Below are 26,723 nucleotides of genomic sequence, written 5' to 3'. Positions count from 1 at the left end.
GTACATTGTTATGGTTTACCTTACAGAACCATCATGCCTGAGGCTGAGATATAAAGTACATTATTTCCATCTATCTTACGTTTCAAGATTTGAAAATAAACAGGAAATCGCTTCTTAGGTATGAATATACGTATATAAAACCTCTTTGAGTCATTAGGTATCCCTGAAAGGAGGAAAGAGAAAGCATTGGCTGGAGGCTTTGACATTAGTGCAGTTCATCTAAAAGCATTTTTAGCAGTTTTTGATTAAATCAAATCAAGCAGCAAACTTGTTTTTTTTTTTTTTTTTTTAGTTTACCAAACTCACTGTGCAAATGGCTTTCAGAAACTGAGTAACCCATGTTGAATTGTCTCTTGGGCCAGTTTCTAAGTCTTTTCTCCCTTTCGTGATCGCACAGATGAATTCTTATCACCTATAGTTACATCTGTGTCTCATTAATCATCTGTCATGGAGAATATTTTGACTCACAGAGTTAGGAAAATCCCAGGCTACAACATGTGTGATAAAGGCCTACCTATTAGCCATCACTCTCAGCGGCGCGGACCTTTAGCAGCTAAATGGAGTGCATCCGTTACTAGGCGTGTTTCTCAAATCAACATATAGGTGGAGAGAAAGGTCTGCTGTAGATTTGTTATGACATATTAGTTCTTCAGACATCTCTCCGTTTGTGCTGGGCTTTTAGAAGTGAGAGGTCAGCTTTTCATTGAAGATATAGAGAATGAGATCATGTCAAATACCTGCATCCAAGCCAGAAAACTGTTGGTTTCTTCTAATACAATATAATTTTAATTGTTAATTTAAACGCTATTGACGCCAAAAACCATCAGCAGTCTATGTTTATTAATTTAAGGTTGTCAAATGATAAAAACACATTAACAATAAAACAATGTTTGAAACCCAATTATTATCACACAAACTGACACAAAGTAAGTAAAGTTCCCTCCATGAGGTTTAACAAATAAATGGTTTGACTCAGGAATTTAAAATTTTTACATTCAAAGATTAGTAATGTTAACATCTGAGCTCGAATTTTGTAGTTATCCTAGAAATAGTTTCTCTACTAGAGCTGCAGCATTGAAATATTACCTACATTATGCATAGGGCTAGAGGTAAACCTATACTGCAAACCACTGAAGTCAGAGGCTGTACTGCTACCTTTCTGTAAAAAAGTTTAAAAACAATCCACTGGACTTGGTTTCCCAGGTTTGAAGACGTTTCGCTTCCCCTCCAGGAAGCTTTCTCAATTCAAATGTCTGGATCCGCAGTGAGTTGAGGCTTTATATACACAAGGTCTTGTATTGCTTGGAAACATGCAAATTGAAACCGACGAGCGGGTCGTTTGGTTCCATTGTTAGCCTGTAATAGCTGAAACCTGTCTATGATTCTGAAGGTCGGTCGTTAAAGGGGGGATTGTCGTTAAAGGTGCTGCTACCTGTTTTAATAAGCCATATTATTTGTGGCTCAAACTTCAGTGAATGGTTGCCAATCTAAGTGCATAATGAGACTGGTTTGCATTCCATTCTGATGCTTGCTCACTCAATTCATGTCTGGCACATGCTAAAGTCACGGAAAGTCACTGAAAATATGGCTTTCACAGCACAGAGGTATACATATTGCGTCCTGTCCGAAATGCCCCTTAGCATCATCTTTGTGCTTGGCTGTCTGTGCGATGTGACTTGATAAACTGTAAGCAAACAAGAAACGCCACCAGCTAAGTTTGATGAAGAATGCCCTTTTCTGGTTTTTATGTTTTGCTATGATTTTATGGTTAGCGTTTTAGAAATAGATCCCAATGAAAAAGATTCTCCTTGACTATTTCTCTCTCATAGACCCTCTATTTCTATTTAGTCCAATAATTTTTCTCTATTTCCTTTTATATTTTCACATTTTAGTTCACATTTTTTTTAGATAAGTTCTGATTCTTCATGGCATTGAGCAATCATGGAGACTTTGTAATTTATATTGTGTTCGAAATGAAGTGAATAAAAAAAAAATTTCAGGGACATCCCAAAAGCAAAACTGGCATAATCATGAAGGTTTTGTTTTTGTTCATCCCAAGGTAAAATAACTGCACATTTTTCATATTTCTGTCTTTCAACAAACAGCGTTTTCTGTAGGTGTTACATCGGCCAGGGTTATAGCTTAGGTAAAAAGATTACAATCCCTGCTAACCTTCCTTATAGAATTTAAAGATTTTCCATCTACTACTGTAAAGGGAGTGACTAAGTGGTGGCAGGGCATTTATTGTTAAGTATTAAAGAAAATTAATGGAAAAAGGTAAATGCTTGAGTTATGAGAAATAGTCTTAAGATGATAAATGTCTGTGCCTTTGAATGGAGTCAGACAGGCAAAAAATGTCATCCCTAATCATTTATAAATACTTTACATTCATACCCTCTTGTAACTTTGCTTAAATATTTAATTAAGTGAGCTAAATTGGCACTTTTCAACTTAGAGTGTTTTAATCAATGGCTGAATTAATTAATCGGATGATTCATGATTAACTTATTGTCCAATAATTTAGTAATCGATTCATTGTTTAGTATAGAGACTGGAGTATAGAGACTGTAAATTATACCTTTAGCTGACAGAGCGACCCCCTAAGAGTGGTAATTATATCAAAATTGTAAAAAAAAAAAATATTTTGCATTTAAGATGGAAAAAATAAATAAATTAAAAACGTGTTCTGTCTCTATCTAGAACTGAAGTGGAAAAGTTTCAGTTTCACCTGGTTTAATTTTGTAAAAAGGCTTCTTAAAGGAATTTTTAGCTATCCGATTATTAACCGAAAAAATAATCGACAGATTAAAAGATTTGCAATAATATTGTTAGCTGCAGCCCTAGTTTAATTCTTCTCACCTCCCCCCTCTCCGTTCTTTTATCCATGTCTGTTTTTTTTTACATTAAACTTTAATTTTCTTTCTCCCTATCTGTCCAGCTTAACCTTTGTTTTTAAAGCAATAATTACACAAACTCTCCTCTGCATATTATTCCTGTAGAAAGGCACGGATTACAGGCTAGATTTAGACAAAAAAACACTCAGCTGAGGATGATGTTAGAGTCTTTTACTACTTAAAATGGCTTTCATTGAAATCTTTCAAGCAGTAAATGTGACGGTTTAGTTTGTGAACCTTGTAGAATAAATGGCAGAATAGAAAAGAGAAGTACAAGTGGAGACTCCTTATGATATATTGGTTTTTTCAATCACTGTCAGAGAGTGAGTATGCACCCGTCACCACACGCAGTGTTTGGCTGCTGTTTGAGAATCCCATCACTGCTGGGCTTAGGCTTTTCTGCTCCAGATGGAGGATTTGAATGTCTTCTTTTAATAAACCAGTCAGGGAGACTGCGAGTGAAGTCAAGCTGACCCGAGTATGTGTAATAACCGACTGCAGTTTCCTATAACAGTTCTTAATACTACACTTCTTCAGCGAGCCAGCTAGAGCAATAAAACAAAGCAAAAACAAACATAAAGAGACTCTGGTCTTCCCTACTTCTGGCTCTCGCCAGCGCCAGGAGAATGGCTGTCACATTTTCCGCTCTGCTTTCTATCTGAACCCAGCACTTCATGGACTGTTATGAATTTATAAGCATCTTTTAAAATCACAAAGCTTCAAACTTACTTAGCTTCCATTGAATATGATGAGCATAATCATTGAGTCTATCTAATTAGGCTAATTGTTGAATAATTTCACTACATTTCTCTATGGAGTGATTTAATTAAATATTGCAGCCTGCTAGGAATTTATATGCTAGATTGTCCTTTAATTATGACATAGATAACAATAATGAAAGCTTTCAAGACTTAATAAAATAATTGTTTCATTAGATTAAAGAAATAAATCTGTCAGGCTCCTGCTTTTTATATGCCTAACAGTCACTGTGTAACGATTGCTTTAACTGTTTTAAAATCTATGTTTAGCCAGCTTAAATGCCCTAGATTACAAGGTTAGTTTTTTTTTTTCCCTTTCTCTTGCTCACATCTCAGTGCATTGTAAGTCAATATGTTTCTTTTTGTTCTGCATGACAGTGCCTACTCTATAATTAGAACTACTACACTGAGAGGTATATAAGGGAAAATCAGCTTGATGGTGGACAGACTCGGAAAGTTGGACACATGTTGAGGTGAAAGCTCGCCAGGAAGTGGCAGACGAAAGTTTTTAGTCACAGATTGTTTTCCCCGTTTTCCATATTACCCGTATTTAATTCTATTTATCCATGAAGTTTGTTTTCTGTTAAGAAATGAAACATGGATCTCCAAAAAGATAAGACTTCCAGTTTGGAGGAAAACGACTAATAATTCATAACAAATGAACGTTCCATATTGCCAAAGGCAAAATTTCATGAAATATAGTGAATTTTGAAAGGTCTAAAAATTATGTTTTCTGTTTTTAAAAACCTTATTAGTTTTCTTCTTGGTAGAAGGTGTGAATGCCGCTACAATAACCCATTATTTGACTCTGTATTGAAACCATGAAACCTTTTGGTATATTTCTGAGTGTGTTGGTTTATCTCAAAGCAGAAGGACTGTGTCATCATATGTATCTCTAATGTCCATGTGGCTCTTGTTCTGTGAGAGATATATCGAGGCCTTTATGGCAATGAATTATCATTGAGATGAGTAATAATTTCAAAGCCTAAAGCCTGGTTTACAGTATACTTGATTCTGTGTGCTGATGAGGGGGTGCATGGCCAATACTGACACAATTGCTCCATTGGTGTCCTGGTGCATGGTCGTGCACCTACGGATTTTTGTAACTCAGAGATATGGTCTTTTCATGCACAAATTAATCATTATTTTAAGAACAGAAGGAAGTAAGATACATTTTATTGCGACATAATTGATTGTACACATTAACTAGAGTTTGATTAGCTTTTATTTGTCACAAAGATCTCAATGGGGTTTCCTTCTCATGGTTTTAATCCGAGTCTAAAACAGAATTAGGTTGATGATAAAAAAAAAATAAAAACATCTTTGATAAGAACACTCCCATTTTTGGTGTGTTTTGAGTATCCCTTCTGTTACCTACTACATCTCAGCATGTTATGTATTGTATTGCCGCCTATATTTTTCAGATAATACGGTACCAGTGTCAGCATTAAGTTTAAACGCCTACAGCACTCAGTTACCATGCACGGAGCGCAACTACATCTCAGCCTCAACACTGCTTCACACATCTCCACAATGTTATCCCTGACCAGTCTGATGTGTTTCCTGATCTTAACCATAGCGTCTATTGATCGATTTTCTCCAACTCTCCTCTGAGGCCTGAGATGCATCTGAAGGCAGTTTGTTGAAATGGATTTTATTAGAGATACAAGGGTAACACTTTAAGTTATTTACAAAATAAGGATTTCTGATTTACACATTTTAGCTTATTGTTTTGTCAGAGATTTGTGTGAAATAAAGGGAAATATTAAATATTTAATAGAAAGGACATGTTACAAAACACTGTATAGGTGCACATAAAGGATGTTCACATGATCATGTTTTCCTTGTCATGGTTAGGGTTGTTTATTCACTCAATGTTTTGTAATTCCAGTGAATAAGGTTGGCCTGTTACTTTTCTTTTGAATGTGTCAAACTGAACTTGATGTGTTTGCCAGCTGTTATCTTGTTGACAGTAATGTCCATAATTTTGAAGCATGTGTCACTATTAGTGAAGTGAAATTGTGCAGGGGTGCACATTCCACTATGGCCTGACATGCACATGATGGCTTTTATAGCTGGAATGACTCTTTGGGAAATGTACATGGCAACAATATCTGTTTTATATTTAGTGTGTCTGTCTTAGGATCCTTTTTCATGACACTCCTGAGGGGACATAAAATTCCATTCCCAGATGGATTGAATATGAAATTTAAATTAAATGTAACATTGGCATATAACGGCAAAAGGAGTATCACTGATCCCAATATATTTGGACTTCACTAAGCTTCAACGTATTCCCATCCTGCATATTCAAAGCACAAAATAAAGTGAACAGAGAGAGGTCTCCTTCATTTCAGTGTGCTTAAACAACTATTATTTGAAGAAGTAAGCATTTTAGCTGTGGAATTCATGAGTAAAATAGGCCAAAAAAGGGTGGTTTGGCCCATTTAGTTTTCCCTGGCTTCAGATTATTTAGTTATTAGAGTAACGGCTAAAATCAATGTCACAAATTGATAGGATTAGACTGAACAAGTTTGGCTGGTTTTGAAGGCTTTCCAAGAGAAAAGCTAGAAACATGATACCCAGGGTTATGTCCAAACTTGCATCAGAACAAACTCTGAGTTTGTTTGTCCAAAATAGACATTTTCAATATGATAAACTCATGCCTTTTATCCAGCACGCTAATGGAGGGCTGTTTCTACCTTTTTTTTCTTTTCTAACTAGTCCCACCTTTCGCTGTTTTAACCCCTGCAAGCCTTTTCTTTGCAGTACACCTGTACCAGCTATACACGTCTACAGTTAAAAGGAAATTGTTCCTTGCACCGTTTCTCCAGCTCATTCAGTTTGGATAGAGAGGGTCTCAGAACAGTGATCTTGAAGTTTTTCCACTAACTCCAAATTGGAATTGTAGCTCTGGGCTTTGACTGGGCTATTCTAAAATATGAATATGCTTTGATGTAAACCATGCCATTGTACCACTGGCTGTGCATTTAGATTCATTTTGCTGTTGGAAGGGGAAATTTCTTTTCAAGATTTATCATCCATCCGAATTTGTAAATGTTAGCTCTTCCAGTAGTAGCAATTAAAAATTTCCTTGATGGGCCCTTAGCTGGTCCCCTAAGATTCCTTTTTTAAACATCAATCTTTGTACTAAAATATTCTTTCTGTCATGATTTGTGGATATTAAGATCTAAAGAGAAGCATCATCTCCTGGTCACACCCTTTAATTCAGTGAAAGGGTTGAGTCAGAGTTAAAAAATATGCGTGCCCGGGAGAAGGAGGGGGTCACTCCAGTGGCTGGAAATTGGCTGCTACTATAATTCTTCTTCCTTGACCATTTGTGGGGTAACGGTAAGAACACTTTTGTGGTTTGAAAATGAACTATGGACAGCTGCGCCTCTCAGATATAAGTACATGACTGAAACACACAAGGTTGATCCTGGTCGCATTGCGACTAGAGCCTTTCAGAAAACTACAAAAAAACACAAAAAGTTTCAGAAATGTAGGGATCGTCTAACGCTGTCTTTTATAAAACCCGAAAAATGTGAAGACGTGTACATCTGCAGCTGTCAGACATGGAGTATTGATAGGGAAATATTGTATTTTTATTAAACTCCTTGCGGTGGGCTGTGCCTATTTGTCCTGTTATACAGTAAGCACAAAGAGAGACGATTATTTGGGCTTGTTTTGCACACAAACTGTAAAATGTTAAACCTTCTCTCTTATAACTAGAGTTCTAGGTTTTGAAAGAGGACAATTTATAAAATCCTTAAAACAATTCTGTAAAAGGCTAAAATGGGTTGGATCAAGATGCTGAAATAACTCGTTAAAAGACTAATCTTGTAATGAGTTATAATAATAAAAAAGAATTGTAATATATTTTAAATATAATGATAAAAAATATATAAATATAGAGCTTGGGACATTTTAGAAGTTAGCGATGCTTGGAAACTTCCCTAGAACATTGTTATAATTTATAAGGCTACATAAAACATGGTGCCTTTGGTTTACTGTGTCTTAATAATATTTAGTAGTTGGATCTAATTGATGGTGTCATCAAATAGTTTTGAACTCTAATTCCAAACCCCTTTTAATTACTGGATAAAAATAAAAAGTGATTATGAAAACAAGACTTTTAGTACCATCAAAATTCTTGCAGTTGTTTGTCTCCCATTTCGGATGAAAAAGAAAGGAAAGTCTGATTTGTATTTATCCATCTTACATCTGTGACAGCCTGGAAGACCCATCAACTTAACGCTCCCCACAGACTTCCATATAAAAAAACAGTAAAGGTTTCAAGTTTCCACTGATGCTTTTAACAGCAGACATTTTAGCTTGTTATAGCAGAAAAGTACAAGAACTTTTCCTGACATTATAACAGACTGCATTTAATTAGGAAACACTAGTTATGAGATTCTGGATGTTTGTCATGTCTCGCTGCTATACTTCATGACATTAAAAAAGATTAGTTTCCCTTTTCTTATATTTTCTTATTTATTTTACTGTGAAAATAGGTCTGCTTAAAAGTGAAGCAAGTGGTAAAATTAGAATTGCTTCCTAAATGTACCTGTAATATAAATCATCCCCTATGGGAGGTTATTTTAGTCTAAAAGGGCAACGAAATGTTAAGGTTTAAAACGTGATTGTAAAATAATCCTGTTTCACAACTAAAAATATAAATGTAACTAACTAAATGCTTGAAGTTAGTGGTATCACATAGGAGCTAGTTTATCAGTTATGATAACGCATACAGACAAAAAAGTGATGAACTGATGTTACATTGAGCTATGGCAGCCATTCTCTATTAAAATCCAGATTTTTCAAAAATTAGATTTTCATAAAGAAAAATTGTATTAAATTATTTTACTGAATAAAAGCAAATTATGTGCATTTTTATTTATCACCCCTGAGAACCTACTTGGGTTATGTCTCTACCAGCTTTGTATTTCATGAAACTGAATTTGTTATCTGATAAATATCTCCAGCTCAGTCAGATTGGGGTTTGGGTTTCTGAGAATAGTATTTTTCTTTTTCTGCCATTATTTACAAATTAGGTTTAGGTCTTAGCTTTGACTTGGCCATTCTCAAAATATGACTTTGCTTTAATATCAACCATTCCATAGTAACTCTGGTTACATTTAGGGACAATTTCTGTTAGAAGTGGAATCTCTGGCTCCATTTTAAATATTTAGCTCATTTCACTAACAGATAAATGCCCCTCGCAATCCCTAAGAAAATGAGGTTATTGCTGATTAAGCTTACTGGATAGAGCCTTCTAAGTGTTCCTAATAATAATTTCAGCAATAATTTAAAAGAAAAAGTTAAAAGAAAATTATTAAATTGTGACACTTTGGCTGAATAATGTAAGATATTGATGACAAATAACTCCATATTCCCCTTTTAATTTTTTTCTACCTTCTTATTTATCATGATATATCACCCTTCTGTTACCTTTGACATCTTTAACAATAAAAATATGCCCTAAATACAGACATTGAGAACAGTGGCAATCTTTCTAACAGAGCACAGATATTATTGGCATACTGAATTTGCATGGATGGCACTTGCAGTAAAAAGAGATTTACGATACAGGTTTTTTAAAGCCAATTAGTCTAACTGATCCCTGATATGTGGTGTAATTTTTTTGGGTGGATCTTTGAAGCTGAAGCTGAAGCTCTATTTAGATGATACAAATTACACAATGATTAAAAAATCTTCCATAACTCTCAATTTCAACAAAAAAAGCTATTGTTAAAGAAATCAAATAAAACATTAACAATGGATAGCTTATTCAGATAGCGACAATGCCACACGTCAGGTGATCTCAAAGTAAAGCACTTTACTGCCCTTTTTAATCTGCAAATGAATGCATGTATTGGTCGAAGCCTATACAGGTGCTGGTCATAAAATTAGAATATCATGAAAAAGTAGATTGATTTCAGTAATTCCATTTAAAAAGTGAAACTTGTATATTATATTCATACATTACATACAAACTCATATATTTCAGATGTTTATTTTGTTTAATTTTGATGATTACAAATGACAACAAATGAAAATCTCAAATTCATCATATCAGAAAATTAGAATATTGTGAAAAGGTTCAAAATTGATGGCCCCTGGTGCCACACTCTAATCAGCTAATTAACTCAAACCACCTGCAAAAGCCTTTAAATGGTCTTTCAGTCTAGTTCTATAGGCTACACAATCATGGGGAAGACTGCTGACTTGACAGTTGTCCAAAAGACGACCATCGACACCTTGCACAAGGAGGGCAAGACACAAAAGGTCATCGCTAAAGAGGCTGGCTGTTCACAGAGCTCAGTGTCCAAGCACATTAATAGAGAGGCGAAGGGAAGGAAAAGATGTGGTCGAAAAAAGTGTACAAGCAAGAGAGATAACCGCACCCTGGAGAGGATTGTGAAACAAAACCCATTCAAAAATGTGGGGGAGATTCACAAAGAGTGGACTGCAGCTGGAGTGAGTGCTTCAAGAACCACCACACACAGACGTATGAAAGACATGGGTTTCTGCTGTCGCATTCCTTGTGTCAAGCCACTCTTGAACCACAGACAGCGTCAGAAGCGTCTTGCCTGGGCTAAAGAGAAACAGGACTGGACTGCTGGTGAGTGGTCCAAAGTCATGTTCTCTGATGAAAGTAAATTTTGCATTTCCTTTGGAAATCAAGGTCCCAGAGTCTGGAGGAAAAGAAGAGAGGCACTTCATCCACGTTGCTTGAAGTCCAGTGTAAAGTTTCCACAGTCAGTGATGGTTTGGGGTGCCATGTCATCTGCTGGTGTTGGTCCATTGTGTTTTCTGAGGTCCAGGGTCAACGCAGCCACATACCAGGAAGTTTTAGAGCACTTCATGCTTCCTGCAGCTGACCAACTTTTTGGAGATGCAGATTTCATTTTCCAACAGGACTTGGCACCTGCACACAGTGCCAAAGCTACCAGTACCTGGTTGAAGGACCATGGTATCCCTGTTCTTAATTGGCCAGCAAACTCTCCTGACCTTAACCCCATAGAAAATCTATGGGGTATTGTGAAGAAGAAGATGCAATACACCAGACCCAACAATTCAGAAGAGCTAAAAGCCACTATTATAGCAACCTGGGCTATCATAACACCTGAGCAGTGCCACAGACTGATCGACTCCATGCCACGCCGCATTGCTGCAGTAATACAGGCCAAAGGAGGCCCAACTAAATACCGAGTGCTGTACATGCTCATACTTTTCATTTTCATACTTTTCAGTTGGCCAACATTTCTATAAATCCTTTGTTTTTATTGGTCTTCAGTAATATTCTAATTTTCTGATATGATGAATTTGAGATTTTCATTTGTTGTCATTTGTAATCATCAAAATTAAACAAAATAAACATCTGAAATATATGAGTTTGTATGTAATGTATGAATATAATATACAAGTTTCACTTTTTAAATGGAATTACTGAAATCAATCTACTTTTTCATGATATTCTAATTTTATGACCAGCACCTGTACAAGAAAACAACACGAATATTGGCCAAAAACTTCTGCAGGCCGGTGAACTGCTCTGTCTGTAATATAATCCTATCAAATGTTTCCTCCACAAAGTGCTTTGAGACATTTCAATAATAAATGCAAAACTTGATTTTACTGCTCTAATGGTATATGATAAATCATTTACATTCTATGTGACTCTTGTTGTCATGCTTTTCTAATATCAGATGTAACTGAGTCAGTGTTTTGAAAGCCAAATCTTTCAAATCCATCGTCGTAAAACAATGCTGCCAAGTCCAACAGTTATGGTTCATTGTTGTCCATTTATTCAGCTATCCACGGATTGCAAAGCCAGAAAGTGTTCAATCCAGCAATGATAGTTTAGAGCTAAGTTATTTTTTTAAGGAAATGGTCAGATCTGCAGACAAAAAAAAGGCCAAAATTCTTCTCTGCCATCATCGCTCTACTCTCAGTCTAATTTAAATATTGAGTTATCTAATTGTAAGAAAGATACTTTCATTTAAAGTCTGTTTCTTACTAGGAGTAAATAGTTTGTTAATGTCCTTTTACACAAATCCTTTTGATCATGTGTCTCTCTTCTCTCTTTCTGTAGGAGGACAACACTAAAAGTGTGACAGCTGTCCTCCTTCGTGATGGTGGATCTTTGGGTTTTAACATCGTTGGAGGGAGGCCATGTGCGGTAGGTTGAAAGCTGAGCATTTTAGACTCTGCAGCCTTCTCGATGGTCAGACCAGTCTCATGTAGCAGGGCAGGGATGAACAGTCAACTGGAAGAATCCCAAGCCTTCTGTGACTGCTCTGATTGACACGGTTCAGATGTTTGGCCTAGCATGGTGTTTTGTAGCTGGTGAACAGATAGACCGCACCACCAAGCATTATTGTGTTTATCCGTCGGTCTGATTTTGCAGATTTGGCATGAAACAAATGAAAATATCTATAATTACATTTATGGGAGTTAAATTTTGGGTTAGGGTTATGACCGCATTTGTTTGGTCTTTAATTGAGGGGATTTTGGTGGTGAGGTAAACACAGGGGAAAAGGGTCTAGTTATCCCTGCCTAAACTTTTCACAGCCACTGTGTTTCCTACCTCCAGGCTATGAGGTAAAAGGCATTAACGATGCCACACGCTCTGCCGAGTGAAGGGTTGTAAATGTCTTGGCTTTATCCCTCATAGATAGAAAGCTTTTTCTGCTGCTTTATTCATATTGACATGGTTCTCTGTGTTCCAATTGTACCAATAATGCATTTAATTATAGGGTGCTTGGCTTTATTCTCAAGATCCTCTCATGTCTACTATACTAGAGTTCTGGTAGAGAGATTTCTATGGAAGTGGATACTTTATTGGTCTGTTGGCTTGTTTTCCTTGTCAGTCTTAATCAGCAACCTGGTTCTGTGGTATTTAGACCAAGAAAAAAAGCCTTCAACTTTATGCTTTGACACAACATTTACAGAGTTAAATGTGTTTTGTCAGGATTTTAGATTATAGAAAAGAAAATGTAGATAATATTCGTTATAAAAAGAGAAAAAAGCATGGTATGTTGAAGCAGTTCCTGCTGAGTCAGACTGCATTGAGAGGATCTGAGAACATCACCTTTAAAGCTTCACCACAGATTTAAAATTGAATTTGGGCCTAGACGTTTTCTTGTACTTTTTAAAGGATATAACTTACTGAACACAAGTTAGCATTCAATTTGACGGAAAATTGCATTTAATAAAGTTATTAGCCTGGCCTGCCATACTGATATGACATATATGCGGCATATCAGTCTGGTAAAGAGCTGGTAGAGCTTGATTTTAAAGGTAAGGCTAACATGCTGGCGAAGATTCTCAGTCATCCAGGTCACAATCTTCCCTAAAAAGTCAAAAAACAAACCACTGGACTTTGTTTTCCAAGTCTGAAGACATTTTGCCTCCCATTTTGAGTTTTTGAATTGAAAAAGCTTCCTGGATGGGAAGCGAAACATCTTCATACTTGGAAGACAAAGTCCAGTTGCTTGTTTTTTTTTTTACTTTTTTTTACTTTGTTGGTAGGGCTAAAAGAGTCAGCGTCATCAAATTGGAACCAGTTAGATAACTACGGATGTGACGTTCTTTTTCGTTGAGGTTTTAAAGTTAAAACTATCTCTCTTTATTAGAAAGGGTATTATCAAAACATTGCTCCAGTTTGGTTGCCATCTTGCTGTTATTCCAGCAGAACAACAGAAAGCGATGGGAGTGACGCATCGTAAAATGCTGCCTCCTGCTCTGTTACTATGTTTGGCTTTGCCAGGCTTTGAAGTCAATCACATCTCAATGAAATCAATGGGGAATAACCTCATATTCCCCTGACTCTTATTTTTTCTCATTATCCCACTAGTCACTTAGATCTAGCATTTTAATAAATAAAAATAGAAACCAAGTTTATTTAGAGGAGTAGCGATCTTTCTAAGAGAACAAAGATATTGTTTACATTACTCTGATTACTCTGGAAGGAAAACAGAAAAAATGACAAAGGAGGACACATCTCCTTTGCGGAAAATACAAAATAAAATCTCAGAATCACAAGGTATATCAGCTGGGTTCACCCCCATATAGGTCAATCCAAAAACCTGCAGTATTGAAAAAAACATTTCAATAAACAGTTTACTTTACCCATGATATAGGACATGAGGAGGACACAAAACAGATTAAGTGCAAGAGCAATCTTTTTTTTTTTTTTTTTACTCGTTAGAGCAGGAAGCACAGCGTAACTACCACTTCACTGGATCTTTATGCTAGGGAAATGTCTGGGACAAGATTTCTAACCCTAACTTAAATAAACAGAGATAGACTATAAATACACTTCATGAGGCAATTGGTTATGCTGAATTTTATTCCTAGGTATCCAAGTAGGGAAACCATATTTAAATGTGTCACACTTTTCATATTCCTATTTTTATATAAATATATATATATATCAAAGCAGTGCTTCAGCAGCTGCTACACGGTCTATGGTTTATCACATAAAGTCCAAGCAAAAAAGGGAAAGTTTGTGCATCTAACATGATAAACTGTGAGAGAGTTGCATGAAAACGTTTTTTCTCAACCATTATAATTTGCTCACTGATTCTGTGACAACTAAAGGCAAAGAGACTTGTAAAAATACACAGCAAACCCTCGTAGGATAAAACTGCATTTCCTGACGACCAATTACTGTTAATTACTGCCTGCTTGGAGGTTTCTTTAGTTAACTCATTAAAGTGCGGTCATGCTGCACGGCTCAGCAGGTGTGTGGGACATATTTCTTGTGTTGTCAGTGAGACTGCTACAAGGTGCTAAGTCAGATTTAGCTCTGACTGGGGGGTGCACAGGCCAGCTGTGCTGAAAGCAACCTTCCGTATGACCCCTGAACATGCCAACTTGTTTGTCCCTTTAGTCGTATAGGGTAAGTCGTTTAGGGCGAAGAAGCACGTTATGCTAAAATAAATGCTTGCGCTGAAAAGAGGGGTTAAAGGGTGAATACACTCAAAAAAGTTGTCAAGTGAAAACGTATTTTATTCATCATCAGTGCTTACTCAAAATAGCTTTTCTCTATCCAAGTTATGTTCTGGAAACCCTTAGCACTTTTTATCTCTATCACTAACATAATTCTGTTATAAAACTATAGTTAGTAGGTAAAAAACTCCAACTTAAACCTAATTGTATGAATATAGGCTAGCCCCTTGAGCAAGTTAATCTGATTGACTGTTATTGTTAACTCTGTATGCTGCAAGTTAGGCTATGAAAGAAAAATATTGTTTTATGTGTATATAAATGTAAATTTTGCATGGCCTAATTCTAAGACGGTCCTATTGCCAAATGCATGGAAAAAAGTCTTATAAATCTTAAAAAATTAATATTGCAGGTTTGATTAAATTACTTTTTTATTTCAACAAAAGTTGACCAGCTGCTTACTAGATCCATTGTCAACTGGGACATTACACTTTTACTTCTAAACCTTTACATCAGATGCTAATTTTAGCATCCTTAGGAGCTACAGTAACACTCAGCTTGTTGCAGTATTCTTGCACTTAGAAATTATCAACACAGCCACTCCTCAGGTGTGTGTTTTCTCCCTACTGTACTTCTCTGTACGCAAATGACCCATCATTAAACTCCTGAAATTCACCAATGACACCACTAATATTGGTCTGATCCAGGTCTGATAACAAAACGGCGCTGAGATGGAGATACAGACACACAATATATCTCTCTATATTTGATATAGAGGCTTTTGCACTGACTTCTATTAATTTCTAACCCATTTGTAAAAGCCTAACCGGTGACCTCTACCCTGCACCTAACTATTACGAGTTCATACCTATTGAGATTCAAATGGAATCAAAGTCAGATTTTTTTATTTTATGTTGTGTAAAAACTTGGCAAATAAACCCTATTCAAATTTTGATTTATACATTTCCTAAAACTCTGATGTGTTTACTGCGAACTACCCAACTATATGCCAAGTTAGGAATTCAGACTCGATCTAGTCTTTAAAGCTTTTGTAATTGTGTGTAATTGACTACCTTGAACTGATTGAACACATGCGACAACTCAAGAACTTGTTTTTTTCTTATTTCAAAATAAGGGTCTACAAATTAGCTACATCTTTTTGTTAAGCATAATGTACATGTTTTTGTAGCCGATTATATCATGTATTTGCTAACTTTGTGAACTATAGAGCTCTGTGTGTCAGACGACAGTTATGGTGTTCTAGTTTACTCTCTAATTCTCTTTTTTTTTCTTCGCCTTTGAAAAAAAAACCCCAGTAATTTTGGAATGATTTAGCTTTTATCGGACCTGAAAAATCAAACCTATCCTTAAAATCTTTTGAAATATTTTCCTTTTGTTTATCTTTACTTAGAGAGGAATTTCCCTAAAAAAAAATCCAAAGGTTTTTTGCCAAGTTTTAAAGGAATTTAATGCATGCCATGTTCTTGTCAAAGTAAGAACTGTGCTTTTATTGTTCGCTGAAAAATAACAGCAATCTAATCCACAGGACGACAGTGACGGCACTTCAAATGAAGGGATCTTTGTGTCCAAGATTGTTGAGAAAGGTCCAGCAGACAAGGAGGGAGGCCTTCAAATCCATGACAGAATAATTGAGGTAGGTGTCTTGTTCTGTGGTATTTCATGAAGGAAGGGTGACGGGTGGTCGGGGATAGAAGCTGATGTACTCTAAATGCCTGTCGGGAAAATGTCAACGACCTCTTGAGCTCCAGACAAGAGCTAGCGAGATGACACATGAAACGATGATTTGCATTTCTGGGATTTTGGTCCAGTTTGAGAAGGTGAATTCTGCAGACATCTTTTGCTTCAACAACTACTCCAACATACCAACAGTCAGCTGGAGGCGCCGTTAAGTGGAGCATTGCTGCAGATGGGCTCGGATAAACCTGAGGCGAGAGCATTCTGCATTTGGTTTCACTGAGTGAGAGAGCTCTGTCCTTTGCTCCCCAGTCTGTAAATCCTGTCTGACAGAGCCACAGTGTTGTATCTTCCTTTCTGCCTTTAGACAAAATCTTGTGTGGAAAGAACGACTTACCCTGAGGTCAACTTCAGGGATAATTTGAGCAACTCAACATCACAAAGGTTGCTTTTACAGAAAAGCCAGACTCCTACACAATGCCTGCATTGGAATGAGGGGGGTCTGCAAAGTTTGCTGATGTGTAGTACTGCGTGCCACAAGATGACAAATATGGCTTGTCGCAGGCTTTATTGTCAAACCTCATTAAAACTGCCCTACAGCATTTTGAGCGGCACATTGCTCAGAGAGATGTTTGTGGAAAGTGTTTACGAGAAAAAGAGAACATCTGGACTGTGTTGATCGCTTTATCCTGTTGTTCTACATACAAAACAAAAGCCACAGTTTCTCTCGCACTGAGCTCACAGCATGTTTTAAGTAATGTTGCAGAACCTAAAGCAAATAAATTCAGTGTTTTTGCAAAAGTTTTTGACACTTTCTCACTAAAATCAGTGCATTTTGTTGGGATCTGATGTGAGAGCGCCACACAAAGTTGAAAATTGTTATGACCTAGAAGATAATTTCAAACTTTTAACCATTAGAAATGTGAAAGTAATTTTTATTTTGATTTTTGCTAATTAGAATCCATTGTAACTATTTGAAAGAATTTTATAGTAAAATTTAAATTAATCTCAGTACGTTAGTCATTTGACCACTTTAGACCTGAAATCTGTGAAGGTTAAAGCAGGAATTGGGTTATAAAACAACTTAAAAAGCTATGGGCATCTCATTGAGCAATGTTCAGTTAATCATCAGAAAATCAGCAGAAAGGTACTGCTTCACTTTCTCCTGTGCACACCTGTCCCATGGTGAAGCATGTTGGGGCCAGCGTGATGCTGCGGAAACACTCTCCTTTTGCAAAGGCATAGAGTTGAACTGAACAACTGGAACTGAACCTTTCGACCTGCATGCAATACTGTGTGTGTGTGAAAACGGAGCCGTTTTCCCCCTCTGTTATTAAAGTATAACCGCCGTCTATCACACACAGCGTCGCATCCTTCACTACATTTCCCAGCATGCACCACAGACCGGCCGTCATGGCGGCGGCCGATCCAAACATTTCACCCGGTAATTTACACTAGTTCTGAAATTACAACGTCACCTTTCATTTAACTTTTTTCATACTCACAATGTCTTGGGAGGGCTGCTTAGAGGGCTGCTTAGAGGGCTGCTTGAGGGACTGCTTGGAGGGCTGGTTGGAGAAACTCCTTTGGAAGGTCTGCTTTAAAAAACTTTATTTAATGTCAGCTTGCTGAGAGGCTGTCAGTTTTTTGTATTGCCTGCAATGGCCGGTTTTGTTTTCTTTATTTGAAAGTATTTTGTTTGTTTTGTTTTTTTTTGTCTTCACCATCGCCAGTAAATAAATTGCTACACGCTTTTTAACTGGAATTTTGTCGTCCGCTGGTTCTTACCATTTAATTTTTGCAAGTCATCTGCTTACTCCTCCTCTGACGTGAGACGAGAGCTGGCGAGCCGTTTTTCTCACATGTGGTGTCAGGAGTGGGATAGCCACTGCTTTGTATGGGGAGGATTATTTTATCAGGCATGGTTTGCTTTTTCATCAACTTGAGGGGGGCAGTATAGAGCAGGTGGTAGTGCCACAGTGTCTGAGGGGGAAAGTGCTGGCCCTAGGTCATGATGTTCCCTTAGCAGGACATTTGGGTAATGTCAAGACCTTTGAGAGGATAGCACGGCGATTCTACTGGCCAGGGTTATATACTGATGTCCTGAAGTATTGCAAGTCATGTCCCATCTGTCAACTGACCAGCAGCCATAAAGTTAGGCCTTCCCCACTTAAGTCTCTCCCCATTATTGGTGTCCCATTCCATAGAATAGGGATGGATATCGTTGGTCCCCTGGAGAGAACAAGGTCAGGTCACCGGTTCATCCTTGTTGTGTGTGATTATGCTACCCGCTACCCAGAAGCCTTCCCCTTGCGCAAAATCACAGCCGTTGCTGTTGCCCGTGCCTTACTCCAGCTGATCTCTAGGGTAGGCATACCTCAGGAGATAATTACAGATCAGGGCACTGCATTTCTATCAAAGACACTTAAACAGGTCTATAGCTTACTGGGGATAAAGGGGATACGGACTACTCCCTACCACCCCCAGACTGATGGGTTGGTTGAGAGATACAACCGCACACTGAAGAGCATGCTCAAAAAGTTTGTTGCTCTGAATGGCAAAGACTGGGACCAGTGGTTGCCGTACCTGCTTTTTGCCTACAGGGAGGTTCCCCAGGCCTCCACGGGGTTCTCGCCCTTTGAACTGTTGTACGGGCGCCATGTCCGGGGCCCTCTGGATTTATTGCGAGATGCCTGGGTGGCACCTCAACCGGAAGCAGCAGACGGCGTCCTCTCCTATGTCCTTAGGATGCGGGACAAGCTGGAGGAGATGGCCTCCTTGGTGGAGGAGAATATGCAGCAGGCGCAGGAGACCCAAGCACGGTGGTATGACAAGTCTGCACGCCAGAGAACTTTTTCACCGGGGCAGCAGGTCCTGTTGCTGTTGCCGACAACGGAGAACAAGCTCCTTGCCCGTTGGCAAGGGCCGTACAGGATTACACGTCAACTGGGCCCAGTGACTTACGAGTTGGAGATGCCGGGGAGGCGGAAGACTCGACAGGCCTACCATGTCAACCTTCTCAAAGAGTGGCACGGACGGGAGCCACCTGTCAGCCAACAGCTGATGGTACAAGCAGTGCAGGAGGATGAGGATCCACCAGAGCAGTTCTTTCCAGCTGCTGTTTCCCCCACTGAACCAGACCTTTCACACCTGACTGCTCAGCAGGCCAAGGAAGTGCAGGCTGTCATACCTGCAGGTCTGTTTTCCGAGCAGCCGGGTCACACTTCATTGGTGGACCATGACATCCCGCTGAAAGACTCCACTCCGGTGAGGCAGCGGATGTATCGTATCCCTGAGCGCTTGTTGCCGGCCCTCCAGCAGGAGCTGGAGGACATGAAGCAGCTTGGGGTCATCGAGCGTTCCAGCAGTGGTTGGAGTAGTCCCATTGTGCTCGTGCCGAAGAAGGATGGGAGCATCCGTTTTTGCATTGACTTCAGGCAAGTTAATGCTCAGTCTTACTTCGATGCATACCCAATGCCGAGGCTGGAGGACCTTATCGAGCGCCTTGGGAGGGCGCAGTTCATCACAACCCTTGATCTCTGTAAGGGGTACTGGCAGGTACCGTTGGCGGAGGGAGCCAGACCATACACGGCCTTCCGTACCCCTCAAGGTCTTTATCAATTTACTGTTATGCCTTTTGGCCTACAGGGAGCACCAGCCACTTTCCAACGGCTGATGGACCAAGTCTTGGAGGGCACTGGAGCCTATGCTGCAGCCTATTTGGACGATGTGGTGATTTACAGTGCCACCTGGCAAGACCATATTCAACACCTGGCCGAGATTCTGAAGCGCATTCACGCAGCTGGACTGACGATCCAGCCAAAGAAATGTGCCCTAGCCCAGACGGAGGTCCGGTATCTGGGACACATCATCGGCAGTGGGGTAATCAAACCTCAAAAGGACAAGTTGGAGGCTATCCGAGACTGCCCACAACCCCAGACCAAAAAGGAGATACAGTCTTTCTTGGGGCTGGCTGGGTGGTACCGGAGATTTGTCCCGAACTTTGCTACCCGGGCTGCACCTCTCTCTGACCTGACCCGGAAGTCGGGGTCAGTAAGGGTGAAGTGGGAGGAGGTGCATGAACAGGCTTTCCAAGACTTGAAGGCAGCATTACTCTGTGAGCCGGTGCTGCAGAGTCCAGACTTTGAGAAACCTTTTGTTGTGCAGACTGATGCCTCTGGAGTTGGGCTGGGGGCGGTCCTTCTCCAGGGGGAGGATGAACAGCAGAAGCCTGTGGCTTATATCAGCCGCAAACTATTTCCTCGGGAGACCAGGTATTCTGTGGTGGAGCTAGAGTGCCTAGCTGTGAAATGGGCTCTTGAGTCTTTCAGATATTACCTGTTAGGAAGAGACTTTCTGCTTGAGACTGACCATAGGGCACTCCAATGGTTGGGGAAAATGAAAGACTCCAATGCTCGCATTACAAGATGGTTTTTGTCTTTACAGCCATTTCGGTTTAAAATTCAGTACAGGGCGGGGAAGCTGAACCCTGTAGCGGATTTCCTGTCTCGCCACCCCTGTGTCAAGACTTCAGAAGGGGGAGGAAATGTGAAAACGGAGCCGTTTTCCCCCTCTGTTATTAAAGTATAACCGCCGTCTATCACACACAGCGTCGCATCCTTCACTACATTTCCCAGCATGCACCACAGACCGGCCGTCATGGCGGCGGCCGATCCAAACATTTCACCCGGTAATTTACACTAGTTCTGAAATTACAACGTCACCTTTCATTTAACTTTTTTCATACTCACAATGTCTTGGGAGGGCTGCTTAGAGGGCTGCTTAGAGGGCTGCTTGAGGGACTGCTTGGAGGGCTGGTTGGAGAAACTCCTTTGGAAGGTCTGCTTTAAAAAACTTTATTTAATGTCAGCTTGCTGAGAGGCTGTCAGTTTTTTGTATTGCCTGCAATGGCCGGTTTTGTTTTCTTTATTTGAAAGTATTTTGTTTGTTTTGTTTTTTTTTGTCTTCACCATCGCCAGTAAATAAATTGCTACACGCTTTTTAACTGGAATTTTGTCGTCCGCTGGTTCTTACCATTTAATTTTTGCAAGTCATCTGCTTACTCCTCCTCTGACGTGAGACGAGAGCTGGCGAGCCGTTTTTCTCACAGTGTGCAAAAAAAAAATATTCAGATAACCTTTTACATCCCATACCATTACAAAAACATGGGAATGGCAGCATCATGTTTTGGGCTTTTCTTTTTAGCACTAGCAGGGAAGCTAGTTTAGAATTAATGGGAAGAAGCTGGAGCCAAGGGCTGAAAGAAAACCTGTTACCCAAATAGTAATTCCTCCTTAACCAGAAAAAAACATGCAGCAGTTAGATCCGGCCACAATGAAGGAATTGGATGAAAGCATTTTGGCTGCTTTTTTAAGTATTGATTTGGGTCTGGTGCTTTATACCAATTTATGGCCAAAATGTCTGAAAGCGACATATTGCTTCTCTGGTAGCAATCTGTTGTGATATTACAAAATCTGGAAAGTTCAGAAAGTTTGAATACGTTTGCAAGGGGCTGTGAGTAGTAAGGGATCAGTTTTTAGTACTGTATATTAGTTAGCCTTGCAGGTTACTTTGTCTCCTTTTTATGTGCATTTTTGCATGTAAGTGAAGAAAGGTCAATAATAATGGCCTAGATCATTATGCACCTGGTTACTTGAGCCTGTTGCCCAGATAAGCATTTACCTTCTTGACGTATTTGGTTGTTCTTTTTTTTTCGATATATATTGTTGGTGAAGGCACGAAACCTTTCTGGTGGAGGATATTGAAAAGCAGGAGAAATGGGAGAAGTGGTGTTGAAAGAACAAGGAGAGCCTCAGGATGTAGTAAACCTCCCAGAAAAGACTAGTTTTAAGAGGTGATGGGTTATCAGACAAAACCTTTACAAGATAAATAATTTCTCACCTGAAATGGAAATGCTTGAAGGGCTCAGTGGTGATATTCTGCTTTGTTGTTTTTCTGTTACTCTGTGGAACCTGAGATGTAAAGGTTCAGATTTCTAAGTATTCTTCTTTACAGGTCGAAACACAGCTGCCTGTTATGGTAGACTCTTTGTGGTTAGAAATGCCATGTCATGACACCATTTGCTGTTGTGTAGGTAGCATCTGTAACCTCCTGGTGATTGAGTATGTGAAACTTGTGGTTTGCAGATCTGAATCAAAGGAAATGGATCCCGGTCTGCGAAAGGTAGTTTCCTGTTTTTCTTGAACTTGTGGGTTGAAACTAGCAGTCTGCAACTGCATCCTATTTAGCATTGGATGTAAGGCACAGTGCATTACAGACGTAGAAGCCTTTAATATGTTTCTCACCCTGTCTTCTAGAAAGCAAGTTACCTGTTTTTGTCATTCTAAATCAGCCCGAAAAGATGACACCTATTTTCTTTCTGACTGTGACAGTTCTCATGGTAGCCTGAATCGATATAAAACCCCCACTCACTACCACTTATTATCCATGCACCTGCTTCCCAGGTGATGCTTCTCTGACTTCCTAGGGAGCTTTCATACTAAATCTTTGAATCTTTTTGACAGGGCAAGAAGCCAGATTCTGGAGCTGATCATACTGGTCTGAACCCAATTCAGGAGCTTGAAATGGACCCTGGAACGCAACCTTGGCACAGTTCCAAGTGCCAGTCTCAGCTGCATTTGTTCAGACACTGTAGAAGCTTACTTGCAGTGTGCATGTTGCCCAGGCCAGCATACTAAAAGTAGGAAAAGAGAATGTAACCTGAAAGAGCATTTGAAGAGAACAAGATGAAAAATAGACATAATTTCATATCCTATAACAATATAGTAAAAAAAAAAGTTATTGAAATATGGTTGAAAAGGTTTACTCTAATAAACCTTATCACCTCATTTATGTTTCTATATTGAGTGGACTCTAAAAAGTATTTGCTTCTATAGGGTCATGTTTGAAATCGCCCTCTCAGGAGTGGAAGTCCGACATTTACTTTGGCACATCTGGTTTAATAGCTGCTGAATGCTCTGCTTTGTTCATTAACATTTCACAGTTTCTATTTGGCTGTAAACTGCTGCCTTCTGCAACTACAAACAAGGTTGCTAAAAAGCCAAAGTTAGCAGATGGAAAAAAAAACAAAGTGCTAAATAAAGGCTAAAATGATTTTGTCAGGGCTCTATCTGGTGTTGGTTCTTATTGAAAAACATACTAATCAAAACTTTTTACAGCTGGAGATCAGCTCAGTTCTTTGATTAAACAATTAGAGTAATAAAACGTTTTATAATTAACTATGATTATGTGTGTACATTTTATTAAGTTAGCAAGTCACACAATAAAGAAAATCACAATATGCTTCAAAAAATTATAATTAAGGAAAATAGTTAAAATTGAATAAATGCCACTCAGTTAAATTCCTCTTCAGCTGCTGCGAAAACTGCAAAGGCTCTACTGCCTTTATTTAGGAAGCAATGGCACCACTCATCGTTTGAACTCAGGGAGCCGGTTGGTAACACGTACCTAGACAAGATCAGGTTCTAATAAGGATAATAGACAATAATCACCAATCATTGGGAGATAGAATTCATAAGTTGTATTTAACCATATTCATCCATATAATATGACTTGGTTAGACTTAAAATTATAAAAACAAGAACAAACCACATTTTTGAGATGGAAACCAAAATATAAATTACACAATTTTAAAACATAGTTTAATGTGTGCAGAGAAACCAAGGGATTTGGCAGACTGGACCTCTAAGTAGAAATGATCATTTTTTTCAATACTCACTTGCAAAATATGATTTTTTGGCCATAATTCCAAACAGCCCTGTAGGAATTACAATTCTTGAGATCCTCTTTGGTTCAAAGCAGTAAAAGGCTGATCAACTTGGGCTGAGGAATATGGCAAGAAATAACTGCTCACTATTTTGAAAGGCTATCTATAATATTTATCTCGATATGATTTTGTTTTAAAAAGTAAATATAAGAAGGTACCTTTAAAACAAAACTTCGTCTCAAATGCCTCTCAACGGCAGTTTTTTACGAAACAGCTGAGGATTAGCATAAATACTGGCAGTTTATAGCCAATCTAGATAATCTCAATATTAACCATATATTGTCATCTCCTTTGAATAGAATCTAGATATCTTCAAATATATACAATATGTGTATATATATGTGTGTATGTATGTGTGTGTGTATATATATATGTATATATATGTATATATATATATATATATATATATATATATATATATATATATATATATATATATATATATATATATATATATATATATATATATATATATATATATATAATATAATATAATATATGTTTTCCAGCTCTATCATCAAAATAGCAACTTTACTGCCAGATCAATAAGCAAATAAATAAAATGGACTACCTAATACCCAAGAACAGAATGAGAAAGAAGCAGCAAACCAATATAGAGCTGTTTTAGATATGCTTACCAATCATTTATGCCTGAATTTACATTAAATGAGCCACAGTTTCAGAGAACCTGTGGATCTTACCTATAGCCATGTATAATAAATACTCACGAAAGATGCATGACAGTAAGCTTTTTAGCTGTGTCTCTAAATTTTCTCATTAAAATATGTTTTACAGGCACACACCATTGTAAATGTCACCCTAAACTTTTAGGTGTGGCTAAATCGGCCTTTATTTTGCTTAAGAACTTTTCTAATGTGGTGCTCTTTCATCAGAGAGCCAATCAGAAGCAGAAAACTGTTCTCAACAGTTACGTAGCTGTTTATTTGTCATGTAGTAGAGGTGTTAGTTCCAGTAAGTCTATATGAAGCTACTGTAACATAGACATGAGGATTCACAACCCGTCCTTCCTTCTGTGATAGTCTCTTGGCAGGAGGTTGTGATAGCAGATGGCTGTCCCCTAACTGAGTTACAGGCTGGTATGAATCAGCACATGAATACTGCCTTGTTCAGACAGACAGCTCTTTTTTTTTTCACATAAAACTCTGAACTGTGTTTGCTTTCGCTCTCGCCTCGTAAGTCAGTAGCTGCCACTGTTTACTTTGTGGTTTCATAAAAAAAGTTCTGTTTCAGCTTCAGGTTTATGAACAAGGTTGTTTTCCAAGCATGTTTTTTTCACTTGCCTAATTGATTTATCATTTAGGTCTATTTGAGGAATTAACGTATAATTCCATATTTTCCTACTATTGCAATAAAGAAATCTCCGAGCCTTTTTAGCTTGTCCAAAACAAGTTTATATCAGGGTCCTTGATTGTCCGTGTCTGAGCTCCCTGGGCGATCGGGATGTTTTCTGTGTGGCCTTCCTAGAGTGAAAATGGGATAAGAACAGGGACGCCTGTGTTGCCGTTGTAAATGTTGCCTTGTAAATCCTCAGCCAACATTCTTAAGTCACAGAGGTTGAACAGCAACTACTGCTTTAAAATAAATGAACCAGTGGGTATGCATGGTTATATGAGCATTTAGGGACAGCGCTGAATGTGTCCAAGCTTTATGTAAACCACTGAAGTTTAGACGAAAAAAACCCTCTTTATTGAATTTACTTTAGGGTAAGGCAACAATATAAAAAATATTCTTGCTTGGTGCTTGTTATTCCAATTTTAATGTAGATAGCACTTAGTAGTAGGTTTTCTGTTAGTCTGTAACAGGTATGGCACCAACCTTAATTTTAAGGCTTATGTGAAGATTAGTTATATTTGTTAGATGTGTATTTAGCATATCTATAGAGAATTAAACTAAATTCTTCTGTGTTATACAATATTTCAGTTTGCTCAGTAAAATGGTCAATATAATGATCGTAGAGCGCATGGCATCCTCAGCGTGACGTCCCAAAACTTGCCCCGGTGTTTTTTCAGATGCCAAATGCTTTTGGGAACAGACATTGGAGTTATGAACCTTAAGGGGGATCACATGTTGTTTGGCATTCTGAGTAAAGAAACAGGCCTTTGTCTGGCCCTTTATTGGATTTTGGCCCCTGCGCATGCAGCATGTTTATTCCCTTGATGGGGAGAGCCCAATGTGGCCCCTTCTGTGTTGCCCCTGACTGGCCGTTAAACAAGATGAATCCAAACCCGAGGCTAAGTGGGCCAATCCTCACAGTGAGCCACATTCCTGTGCCCCGTGGTCCAGCTGAGGCTCGGGTGGGACATTAAATCAAATCTAACTTTAAAGAGTCCATAATCAGCTTCTGGTGGTAGCTGTTGCCCTATGCGGAGCGGCTTTTAGGCGTCTAAGACAAGCACATCTTTGTTTTCCACTGCCCCATATGTGAGGTGGGGGGAGTTCCTGGACGTGGAGTTGTCTCAGCGTGGAGATGGTGTGACTCTTGCCTATGTACGTTCCTGACTCTTTATTGTGTTTTCCACTCAGTTTAAAAGGCTCAGGAACTCAAAGGCGAGCCAGAGCTTGATGATTTTTGTGGAGCCATCCAGTCTGGGTGTACTGTAAATGTGTTTGCTC

General features: G+C 38.7%; 1 protein-coding gene across 2 annotated transcripts in view; it reads left to right on the top strand.

Annotated features, from left to right (window-relative positions):
* Positions 1–26,723, top strand: part of pdzrn3b (PDZ domain containing RING finger 3b) — a 133,718-nt gene that overhangs the window by 4,694 nt on the left and 102,301 nt on the right. Inside the window, exons 2-3 of one of the 2 annotated variants that reach the window (XM_038285213.1) lie at positions 11,751–11,837; positions 16,155–16,262. In XM_038285213.1, coding sequence (XP_038141141.1) covers positions 11,751–11,837; positions 16,155–16,262 — 195 coding nt within the window. The remainder of the gene's footprint in view (positions 1–11,750; positions 11,838–16,154; positions 16,263–26,723) is intronic. The other variant, XM_038285214.1, reaches the window with a different exon arrangement.

The sequence above is a fragment of the Cyprinodon tularosa genome, unplaced genomic scaffold (genome assembly GCF_016077235.1).
Source record: "Cyprinodon tularosa strain WSP-4 unplaced genomic scaffold, ASM1607723v1 ctg209, whole genome shotgun sequence".
Classification (NCBI taxonomy): domain Eukaryota; kingdom Metazoa; phylum Chordata; class Actinopteri; order Cyprinodontiformes; family Cyprinodontidae; genus Cyprinodon; species Cyprinodon tularosa.
The sequence above is the reverse complement of the archived record's forward strand: the minus strand, read 5'-3'. Positions and strand labels throughout refer to the sequence as shown.